The sequence below is a fragment of the Silene latifolia genome, chromosome 7, assembly GCF_048544455.1.
Source record: "Silene latifolia isolate original U9 population chromosome 7, ASM4854445v1, whole genome shotgun sequence".
Lineage (NCBI taxonomy): Eukaryota > Viridiplantae > Streptophyta > Magnoliopsida > Caryophyllales > Caryophyllaceae > Silene > Silene latifolia.
This window is the reverse complement of record NC_133532.1, coordinates 12253307-12265589: the sequence shown is the minus strand read 5'-3', so window position 1 is coordinate 12265589 and position 12283 is coordinate 12253307. Positions and strand designations below refer to the sequence as shown.

Here is a 12283-nt window from a genome sequence, read left to right as displayed (position 1 = left end):
ATTTTGAGTTGGTCTGAGATAATGTAATCGTTAAACTCTTTATACTTTAATAAAGTTGTTTTAGATTGTTGCTTTTGATATACTAACCTCGGACAACCGAGATGGTAACAGTCTTTCATACTAGGGTAGCCCTTGGTAAGGTACCTTGGTATGAGGGGGTGTTACAAAAAGAATTGATAACCTAGACCTAATGACGTCTTTCCTTTATATAGGAAAGATATTAATTATTCACCACGCAACTTAAAATAAATCTCGCGAGAAAATCTCACGTCAGATAGCAACCTACTCGATCGAGTACCACCATTTCAGCACCTCTCGATCGAACACAATAACTATTCGATCGAGGTCTTCTCATCAACACAAAGATTTTGATCGAGCATATAGGCAAGTAAAAGCTCTCGATCGATGATTCACCACTGAAGTCAGCTCCTTTGAACGTTGAATTGCTTACAAGACGACTTCACGCATCCCGAGGCAGTATTATTTCCGCTCCGAATCCACTCATATCCTAAATGCAAGCTAAAAGGACAGTTTCAGGCTCAATTCCGCTTCTTTCAGGTCCATTCCTGCAATTAAAGCCAAATGAACCAAAGTAGACTATTCGGGCATTTCGTAGCTTAAAACTACGGGAATTGCATAGAAAATACGTGCATAAGAGGCTCGAGACACTATATAAAGTGCACGTATCATCAGTCATAAATCTTGTTCCCTGCGTACTATATAAGGAAGACGTGGCTTTGGCTCCAGTACATTCAATTGATTAATTGGGATTAATCGGGCTGACCTTTGAACCATGACTGTGTTAGCCCAGAGAGTATAGTAAAAAAGACCCTACACTAAACGGTGTCTTCCAGATCGGGCATTCTCATATGGATCTTATAAGCCGGTAAATGAACGTCTAGGTCCCTAATCCCATCAAATTGGATCGTCGGCATCTTCATTTTGGCTAATGAGAGTGTCATGATCTTCCTGTCCAAAAGAATTGGGGTATGGAGTCGGCGACTTCCATTTCCTGGTGTCTTTTGTGGTCGTCTTTCCTTGCTTAGACGGTTAACACAAACTTTGGTTGTTCTTAGGTCATGGCCGTATTGGACAATAGTTCCTTAAACAGAGACTAGCTTCGACGAAGCTTGTTATTCAACAGTATAACATGTCTTATATGCCCATGTCACCAATTTCCAATTATCCACCCGAATTCGTTTTAACAGGAGCCACTTTGGATACAGAGGCTGTGAACTCTAGCACTGTGTCGAGCGTGATAACAATTTTCTTCTACGTATTGTCCACCTCGGTCATCCTGGTCGTGGACCTCAAACAACCTTCCTAGAATGACACGACTCTGCGCCCTTCCTTTGCTCCTCACTAGAGGTGCAGACAACACTTGGACTATAGGTCCCATTGTTTGAAGGGTTTGGATAATATTCATCGTGGTTTCCAGCTACTGTAGGCTAAATTGGTTCGTCGATGTGGCGGCCTCGCCTCTCCGCTTGGGTATCAAGGTGTTGGGCTCTCTCTTTACCTTTTTCTCGTGCTCCTCTATGATCGTGTGTATGTGTGGCTGCACATGTTGCTCATCCGATTAAGGCGAGCGGAACTAATTATCGGTGCGTGGGGTAGCAGGAAAGCTTCTCGAACCCTCGTCCTGGAGTTTTCCCTTGAGTCATGATTCTACGATGCGTCCCTTTTTGAAGAATACCTTTTTTGTTGAAGTATTAATATTTGTGAGTCTTTTTGTAAGAAATTCTCATAGACGATGTCAAATTGTTTCGGTGAAAAATAATCAAGTGTTGTTTAATACATATAATGACTAATTAACAATATAAACTAACCAAGTAAGGATTAAAAGTATGGGATGTAAACAATCAAGGAAAGGAACTAAGGTGTCATGGGTTCCTAGGGGATGATCAGGGAAATCCACAAATATGAGACTAAATTGAGTTGGGGTTCTAGAAAGACTATGGGTTGAGTCTTTCGGTCTAACAACCCTAACTAGATTAAGTCGGTTTAGCTCTAGTATACACCCGTTCAACCCACCAACATAGTTCAAGTTCTAACACATCCTAAGATTTTCGATCTTATAGAAGTGCATAAACGTGAAGAATCATACAAGTTGTCAAGCAAGCATTTCATCAAACATGTAAGGCTCACCTCACGGTCGCAGAGTTGCCCATTTTATCCCTACTTAAGCCCAAAAGTACAAGAAATTCTTATTAAGTTACCCTACCCTCCCCCCATTTTGACTCTCACCACCGCAACCGGCAATCATAGCTCCCATCGCTGAACCTATAACCTCTTGGCTACCACTACCATTGAAACTAGAACCTTTAATCTCTTGGCGGGGTGTGTTACGATGGTGGTGGGTCCGGTTGTTATAAATGGTATGAGAGAAACTCTGCGACCGTGTGGTGAGCCTCTGGTTAGGAGTTCCTGGTCACGCATGTAGCGGAGAAGGATTCGGAGCTAGTCTGCGGTCAGCTTTGAGGCACAACGAGGACGTTGTGTTCTTTAAGTGAAGGAGTTATTGACACTCCGTGAGATTATGAGATTAAGTTGTCCTACGTCGTGAAAAATAAGAAGCTTATGATATGTTTATAATAATTTGTATACACCACTTAGTAACAGACTTTGTGCTTTTGGGCTTAAGTAAGGACAAAACGGATCTAAGGTTAAATATCTCATCTCTAGATGGGGTGTGTTAGGACGGTAACAGGTGGGATTGTTATAGTCACACTTACCCATAATAAACCGGTACAAAATGTAAAAAGAAAAAAAAAAACAATTTGCATTCAGAATTGTCGTGAAACCTTGTATTATTACTTATTGCTAAATAATTACAATCATTTCCTAGTAAAGAGTATAAAAATTACATCATTAAATTCACACTGAAAAGACTTCCTCCAAAGGTAGAGTATTTTTTTTTCCTTTAAGATTTGTGGCTTCTCATTCGAGTTTCAACATTCTAGAGAACGTGTGTTCTGTATTCACTGATTGCCCACATGAGAAAAATATTCTTGTGCATTGGATAATGTAACATGCAAGTTTTGATTGATGTTCCCGTAATTTTCTGTTAATGTCATTTTGCATTAGACGATGTCAAATTGTTTCAGTGAAAAACAATTAAGTGTTGTTTAATACATATAATGATTAATTAACAATATAAACTAACCAAGTAAGGATTAAAAGTATGGGATGTAAATAATTAAGGAAAGGAACTAGGGTGTTATGGGTTCCTAGGGGATGATCAAGGAAATCCACAAATAAGAGACTAAATTGAGTTGGGGTTCTACAAAGACTATGGGTTGAGTCTTTCAGTCTAACAACCCTAACTAGATTAAGTCGGTTTAGCTCTCGCATACACCCGTTTAACCCACCCACATAGTGCAAGTTCTAACACATCCTAAGGTTTTCGATCTTATATAAGTGTATAAACGTGAAGAATCATACAAGTTGTCAAGCAAGCATTTCATCAAACATGTAAGGCTCACCACACGGTCGCAGAGTTGCCCATTTTATCCCTACTTAAGCCCAAAAGTACAAGAAATTCTTACTAAGTTACCCTACCCTCTCCCGACATTTTGACTCTCACCACCTCAACCGACAACCATAGCTCCCATCGCTGAACCCATAACCTATAACCTCTCGGCTACCACCACCATTGAAACTAGAACCTTTAATCAATGGTATGGAAGCAACTAGAACCTTTAATCTCTTCGTGGGGTCTGTTACGATGGTGGTGGGTCAGGTTGTTATAAATGGTATGGGAGCAACTCTGCGATCGTGTGGTGTGCCTCTGGTTAGGAGTTCTTGGGTCACCCATGTAGCGGAGAAGGATTCGGGGCTAGGCTGCGGTCTGCTTTGAGGCACAATGAGGACGCTGTGTTCCTTAAGTGAGGGAGTTATTGACACTCTATGAGGTTATGAGATTAAGTTGTCCTACATCGTGAAAAATAAGAAGCTTATGATATGTTTATAATAATTTGTATCCACCATTTAGTAACAGACCTTGTGCTTTTGGGCTTAAGTAAGGACAAAACGGATCTAAAGTTGAACATCTCATCTCTATGTGGGGTGTGTTTAGACCTGGCAAAACGGGTCAACGGGTCGGGTTCAGGTCGGGTTAATTCGGGTCAATTCGGGTTTCTCATTGATTTCGGGTTAACTCGGGTCGGGTTTGTTGTCAGGTCAGTTCCGGGTCAAGCGGGTCGGGTTGTTTTGGGTCGGGTCATTTTCGGGTCAATGAATAATAGAGAAATTGTCATTTCAAGTCTTTTCGGTTCAAATAGAGGTATATTTTGTCGGGTCATTTTCGGGTTTGGTGGTTTCGGATCGGGTCATTTTCGGGTCAGGCCAGTTCGGGTCAAGAAAGCTCGGGTCATGTTCGGGTCGGGTCGGGTCAATTCGGGTTTTCGGGTCACATTCGGTTGATGTAGTTCGGGTCACTTCGGGTCTCGGGTCAGCTTTTTTGGGTCGGGTTGCTTTTGCCAGGTCTAGGTGTGTTACGACGGTAACAGGTGGGATTAATTATTATAGTCACACTTATCCATAATAAACCTGTACAAAATGTAAAAAGAAAAAAGAAAAAACAATTTGCATTCAGAATTGTCGTGAAACCTTGTGTTTATTACTTATTGCTAAATAATTACAATCATTATGTAGTAAAGAGTATAAAAATTACATCATTAAATTCACACTGAAAAGACTTCCTCAGAAGGTAGAGTATTTTTTTTCCTTTAAGATTTGTGGCTTCTCATTCGAGTTTCAACATTCAAAAGAACGTGTGTTCTGTATTCACTGATTGCCCACATGGGGAAAATATTCTTGTGCATTGGATAATGTAACATGCAAGTTTTGATTGATGTTCCTGTAATTTCCTGTTAATGTCATTTTGCATTAGGATTTTAGGAATAATACTCGTAAAATTTACTAGTTTTAACTAAGAAATAATAAAGGAATGTAGCTTTGAACTGAATAAGTATCTTAGTTTACCTGTTGAGGAAAATCGCCATTTTCTAATTGTGCATTGATTAACAGTTTTGCTGCACGATGTAATGGAATTGGATCCCTTTCCATCTGATTAATAGTAAATTCGAATTATGAGATTATAATAGTTAAAGATAAACAAATAATCAAATTATGAGATTATAATAGTTAAAGATAAACAAATAATCAAATTATGAGATTATAATAGAACTTGAGATAATAGTCTTATGTTAGGTTAATTAAATTCCTCTCAAAATTTTCAATTATGGATCAGAATTATCATACTATTTATTAAGTTGATTTAATTGTTATTTTCTTCAATTTGGATGTTTAGAAAGACAGATTTTTTTTTGTTAATGAATTGTAAGGGAAAGAGGAGATGTGTGCGGTTTGATTGAAAAATGAGAGTAGTTAATTGGAAAGTAAATACTTCGTACAAAAAAAGGAGTAATAGCCTAATTACAATACCTGTTCGGTGTGAATGAGACCCATCAATGCCCATGCGGTTTGTGTTATTTGGGATCCGCCATCTAGTGGCACAAAGTCCTGTGTATGGTAAATTAAATAAACGTAAAAATCTGGGTATTTTATTATTCATTCATGAGCGAACATCATCAAGTACATATGTTTGATATTTTTTTGAAAACAATATTTAGTAAAGAGTATTCATGAAATAGTATCAGCAAATGTATCTTCGAAATAAAGCCGTGTAGACCACAATGTCCCTAAAACATAGATTTGGAACAAATACACCATATCGTATTGGCGTGCTTTGCCCTCCTGCCCTTTGGTGGTCATCAAAGCATTGTTTCTTGTTGTTAGAGCCATCAAAGCATTTGTGTGGTTCTATCAATCTATGCATAAAATTTGTTGCTCTCTTTTAACGATTTTAAGTTACAACGAAATAAATGTGCCAATTTTATAATTAAAGTGATTATCTTTTTTCTTATAAAAAAGTACCCATCTACTTATTATTAGAAAGTGGCCATTTAAGTCATCACTTTATCATGAAAGATCACTTTTTATCGAAAAATGGTCACATCTATCTCGTCATAACTTACAACGGTAATAAATAAGAATTTGCACATGTCCTCCCAAACCATAGGCTTAAACTAAACTTGTAAGACTCGTCAAACTTGAGATCTTAGGGCCATCAGACTTTAATACAGAATATATCTTGACCAAACTTTCAAATAATGGTTAAAACTCAATCAATAGTTCTTGTTAGACTATATAAATAGATTAAGGGTAGAGATCTTGATGAAAGATGAAGACAAAAACCGTGAGGTTGAAAGTTTTACACGAGGAATGCACTAATTATGAAACAGTGTTGCCCGTGGAAAAGTAATAAGATGACAAACAAACAAAAGAAAAATAAAGAATAAAAGAATTTACATGATTCACTATCAATTTAATCGCTAGGTCCATAGTCTTAAGAAAATCATTAATTTCACTACGTAGGGAGAGTATTACAAATTACTACAAAAGATGGCTTTTAAATTAAACCTTGCCTTCTCAAGTTTTCTCTCTTTCCCACTACATCAAAGGCTGCACCTATTGTTTTTATATATTTATTCTACTCTATAAACTTACTAGGGGATGTGAACACACTAATTGACGACTTTAACAACCATAGATTGTTTCTTTTAAGTTAAAACTTTTAGGAAATAAGACAATTAAAAATCGATAGATTTATAAACAAAACCTTCATCTTCGATCAAACTCTCACGTATCCTAATGTACTCAAAGAGTCACATGTCTAATAATTTTTACCTTGACTCGAACAATCACAATTCCAAACCAATTTAATTTATAGACCATATCAGCTCCATCTTAGCAAAGATGACACGAACACCATAGCTAGAACATGGCCCGCGTAGGAGTCTAATGCCTACTATGAGGCATGGACACCTCCATCGGGGCCCTTCTCCTATGTTCGCGCTAGAACACTCACACACTCATCATGGTAATTTCACGATTTCATTATAACGCCCTAGTTAAGTGGTGAATCCATATATGATCGCGTCTCGATCAAACATCTTCTTGCTTAGACTTGTTGCTTGAGACACAACAACTAACATCAAGTACACAAGGCACGGAATCTCCAAACCATATCATAACTTCTCTAAATCACCACGCCTACTGTGACTCACATGTCTACCACCTCAATGGTTAGACAGTGACATTCTCCTAATCAATGTCTTACCTTGAAAACGATACAAGTTACTGACACTTGACATTACACTATGAAACGACGTATGTGAGTCCTTGTAGATAAACAATAATCTACCAACTCCTTGAAATCAAAACGCCCCGCGGTCTAACATTCGTAGAGAAATAAGATTACTCTTAAGTTGAGAAACGTGATTTAGACCCTTGTAAAATCTAACCTTTCTATAATACATCGAAAACTTCACAGAGCCTACTAAAGCGCCTCACATACGGCTAGAGGCGATCAAAATGGCCCAAGTCCATTGGCCCAGCTCAATCCAACTCGCTTTTTCGCGAGGCTTCGGCGTTTTATATAGGCCTAAAACAACCATAGGCCAGTGCAAAAGAGCCCAAAGTAACTTTGCTCCTGGTTTGGGCCTTAATTTTGGTCTGACCCAACCCAACGCCCATTTATTAAGTAGGAGATATTTAAAAATAACAAATCTTTATTTATGTGTTTTTATGACGAAAATACCCCTTGATTTCTTTAATTTTCCTATAAATCCTGAACTCCATCTCGATTGCTCACCCTTTAACCACCTTCCATCACTGGTGTCCACCACCAATTACCACAATCCCTCGCCCAAACTCAAGCACGAAACTCGTCGTAATTCAATGCCTTATTGCATTACTAATTTGTCCCCAATAATTTTCTTCCATAATGATATTTGCTGCAGCCTTATTGCTTCCCTAATCACAGCCTTCATGAGAATGGGGGAATGGAATCTGATAATTTTCATTACTAATTTGTCCCCAATAATTTTCTTCCATAAAGATTTTGTGAGGTGTCTTGTTAGAACACACTTGGTTGATGATGCCAAGTTTCATTATGATTTAATTGTTTACCTCTTAGTAAGTTTTAGCAAATTGAAGCATCCCATGGTTGCTTAAAGAAGTTCAAGATGATCAAGATAAAGGACAAGTCAAGCATGCCCATAGTCTAGAAGAAATGTTGTAAACGAGGTAGTTCAACATATTTCTTTTACGCATAAGTTATGGCAAAACCATGCAACAGTTCATGAGACTGTTGCACCATGGTTTCTGGTACCAACGTATGGAGAATTTTCGGGAAAATTCACAAGTGTTTGAAACTCTTTAAAAAGCTTTTCTATGTTTAAAACAAACACTATTTTAAACTGAAGAACAAAAGGAATATGTTTGCACAATATCCAATCCCATGCGTGCAAGTTGATTTCTTTATGCTAAAAACAAGACTTATGTTTTCTTTTACTTTATAGGGAACACTCCCTTGTCTTGAAAGAAATGCAGCCATCTTGAGTCTCTCAAATATGTTTGCTCTTTATATTTCTAAAATGAAAACACACGCTGCAAACTTATGGGTGTTAGATTAAAGTAGTAATAAGACACTTCTCTTACATACTACCTTTATCTATAAATAGCCAACTCATGTTTTCATTTATGGTAAGACTTGGAAAGAGCATTCACTGTAAACACTTTGCAAAACTTTTCAAAGATTAAAGGCTTTGCTCTTCAATCATTTGCAAAACTGTTTTCTGTTTTTCAAAAGTCTTCACTGTTTTTCAAAGCCGTAATAATCTCCAAAGTACCGTTAAAAATCACATTGCATAAACGAATATGTTCAATGATTCTCGTGTTTAGGTCTTAATTGTAATCTCCATGTTCTTAAGTGAACCACCGAGATTCGACTCGTAAACCGTTGAGATAGAACCTTAAGTCTTGAAGCGGAGTAGCCTCGAGCAAAGAGAAAGTCTTGAAGCGGAGTAGCTTTAAGCATTGCAACCGGAGTAGGTTGGCGAGTTATTTCATTGTAATGGTTTAGTTAAGTTTGAGTAAATTTCTAAACAAGCAATAAAATAACGGTTGGACGTAGGCTCCGGAGTAGGAGCTGAACCAATTTTTTAAACACTGTATTGTTCGTCTATTTACTTTCGTGTTCTCTTATCACTCCTCTTTTACACGTTGATCTCACTCTCAGTGCCGTGCAACAGTCTCTCATACTGTTGCATAGACCTGCTGTACCGTTTGTAAACTTACAATCCATTAAGTTTCTCAAACTCGTATTAACAGATCCTACTTGTGTTAGTCATTAACCAAGTAAGGGAGAAAATTTTTAAAAGGTACACCTAATTCACCCCCTCCCCCTCTTAGGTGTTTATCGTTCTTAACTCTTCAATTGGTATCAGAGCCTCGGCTCTTGATATTGGTTAAAACCAAAGAGTTGATCCCCTAGTTATGGACGATTCAAAACATACTAAGTATCCCATCTTTAAGGGAGAAAACTATGCCTGGTGGAAACATCGCATGGAACACTATGTTAAAAGTACGGACTACGAGTGTTGGTTGATCATTCAAAATGGTCCCTTCAAAATTGAGGTGACTAATGCCGATGGCACTAAGTCTATCAAAAGCGAGGACAAATATGTTGAGGCCGATTATAGAAAGGTCGAGAAAAACTCTAAAGCCATGCCCATCCTTCAATATGGCATCGGTGAACAAGAGATCAACCGGATATCCGGTTGTGACTCGGCAAAGGAAATTTGGGACACCCTAAACCTTGCTTATGAGGGAACGTCACAAGTCAAAAAATATCGTGTTGAGCTTCTCATGCAACAATATGAGATGTTCAACATGGGTAAAGATGAGTCAATTAATAATTTCTCTTCTCGTTTCTCTAGTATTGTTAATGACCTCAAGAGTCTAGGTAGAAACTTTGAATCCGAGGATGTAGTACGTAAAATTCTTCGTAGCCTATCTGAGAAATGGCAACCAAAGGTTACGGCTATTGAGGAAGCTAAAGACCTCTCTTTGCTATCCCTTGATGAACTTATGGGCTCACTCATGGCTCATGAGTTAACTCTCATGAAGCGATCCGGTGAAAGCTCTAAAGGGAAAGGACTTGCTCTTTATGCTCTCTCAAGTGATGAGGAGGATGAAGATGATGAGTTTGCAATGTTCACCAAAAACATTGTTGGCATGATAAATGGTCGAAACTCACAAAGGCCTAATAACTATACTAACAAGCGACGCTTTCCCAAAAGAAAGTCTACCTCCACTGTTGGTTGCTTCAAATGTGGTGACAAAGGTCACCAAATCAAAGAATGCCCAAAGTGGAATGACATTAAGTCTAAAGAAAAGCGTGAGTTTGCTAAAAGAGAATACAAAAGCAAAGTAATGACTGCCATTTGGGGAATGTCTGATTCTCGAGGAGGACGATGTCCTTGAGGAAGAATTGGATGCCAAACTTAGCATCTCGTCTCAATCAAGCAATGATGTTCCAAAGTCAACAAAGAAAGAAAATGTCAAATGTCTTATGGCTCATTCAAAGGACTCGTTTCGATTCGACCTTGAGGTAAATAAACTCAAGAAAAAGGTTCGATCTTTCTCTAAAGACAAGATCTGTCATCTCTTAGATCAATTCATTGATAAGTGTCGTATCCAAAGCAATAAATTAGAGGCTATGCAAACTGAAATTGAGGATATAGCTGAAGAAAACGTTGTTTAAAAGAATGTCTAAATGAGGTAGATCAACCTAGTTCATCATTGAGTCTTGAAAAGGAGATTAGAAAACTCCGAAAACAGAATCTGTTTCTTGCTAAAAAGGTTGATGAAATACATATAACAAATCAGTACAAAGCTGCATTTGGGTCTAACAAGGGAGAAGACTCTCTTGACAAAACTGTGTCCTCACTAACCAAAGAACGTGACCAACTCTTGATTGATCTTGCAACATGTCAAAATGAAAACAAAGATCTTGTCAAAATATCTGAAATGCTAAATGATGAGTCAAGTCATGCTAAAAGTGCCTTAGATCGAGTACAAAATTCAAATGATGATCTTCTAGTTCAAATTGAAACTTTGAAAAGGGTTGAACAAATCCATGCAACAAATGATGAAACTGTTGCATCTGAGTCTATGAAGGAAATTGAGACTCTCACAAAACATGTGTCTTCACTAACTAAAGAACGTGACTCCATGTTAGCTGACCTCACCTTGTGCAAAAGAGATAACAAGCAACTTGAGCAAATTGGATTATTGCTTAGTGATGAAGTAAAGCATGCTAAACATGCGTTCGACAAAGTAGGTAAACTAAATCTTGATCATCTTGCTAAAATTGACAAACTAACTAAAGAGCTAGATGAAGCTAAGATGTTCTATTTGAAATGGGAAGGAAGTCAGAATGTCTTGGAGTTTCTTCTAAAACAATCTCAAGAATATGAAAACCGTGCAAAAAATGGTGGACTTGGTTTCAAGTGTAACAGTTCTACGCACTGTTGCACTCGGAATCAAGACCCAAGCATAACTGATTTTCGAAGAAGAAAGTATGCTGGCCTTCCTGAGTACATTATCTGCAATTACTGTGGAAAAACTGGTCACGAGTTCAATGGTTGTGAAAAGAGAGTCCTCGACCTAGAAAGAAGTACTAAAGTGGTTAAAAATGTTTATACTAGAAGGAAAGAAGTCAAGAAAGGTGTCGTCAAGAAGGAACCCAAACTTGTTTGGGTTCCTAAACTAACTGTTTAATTTCTTGTAGGCATTAGCGAAAGGCAGCAGCAATTGGTACTTAGATAGTGGATGTTCTCGTCACATGACGGGAGATGAAAACCAATTCCTTTCGCTAGAAGCCTACGATGGTGGCATGGTGACCTTCGGTGACAACAAACGAGGTGAAATCATTGGTATTGGAAAAGTTGGTAAGTCAAGGTCACTATGTGTCGACAAAGTGTTGCTTGTCAAAGGTTTGAAACACAATCTTCTAAGCATATCACAATTGTGTGATCGAGGTAACATCGTTGAATTTCTTGCTAGTGAATGCAGAATAATTGATGGAAAAACAAAAGAACTCATTCTTCAAGGTAAACGTGTCAAAGATGTTTACATGACTAACTTATACTCATTGTCAAGTCAAACACTATCATGCATGAGTGTCCAAAAGAATGACCCTTGGCTTTGGCATAAACGACTTGGTCATGTAAATGCTAAAACACTTAACACCCTTAAGAGGCTTGATTTAGTTGATGGCATCCCTAACATCAAATTTGAATTCAAATCACTTTGTGACGATTGTGTTAAAGGCAAACAAGTAAAATGCTCCTTTAAATCCAAAAAGATT

The 12283-nt window shown here is 37.9% G+C and overlaps 1 protein-coding gene across 2 annotated transcripts in view; it reads right to left on the bottom strand.

Annotated features, from left to right (window-relative positions):
- Positions 1–4599: 4599 nt before the first annotated feature.
- LOC141590895 (beta-amyrin synthase-like) overlaps positions 4600–12283 on the bottom strand; it is a 29353-nt gene continuing 21669 nt past the window's right edge. For both annotated transcript variants that reach the window (XM_074411409.1, XM_074411408.1), the window contains 3 exons: positions 5449–5526; positions 4987–5070; positions 4600–4871 (listed from right to left, as the gene is read on the bottom strand). In XM_074411409.1, the coding sequence (XP_074267510.1) occupies positions 4731–4871; positions 4987–5070; positions 5449–5526 (303 nt within the window). In that variant the 3' untranslated portion in view covers positions 4600–4730. The remainder of the gene's footprint in view (positions 4872–4986; positions 5071–5448; positions 5527–12283) is intronic.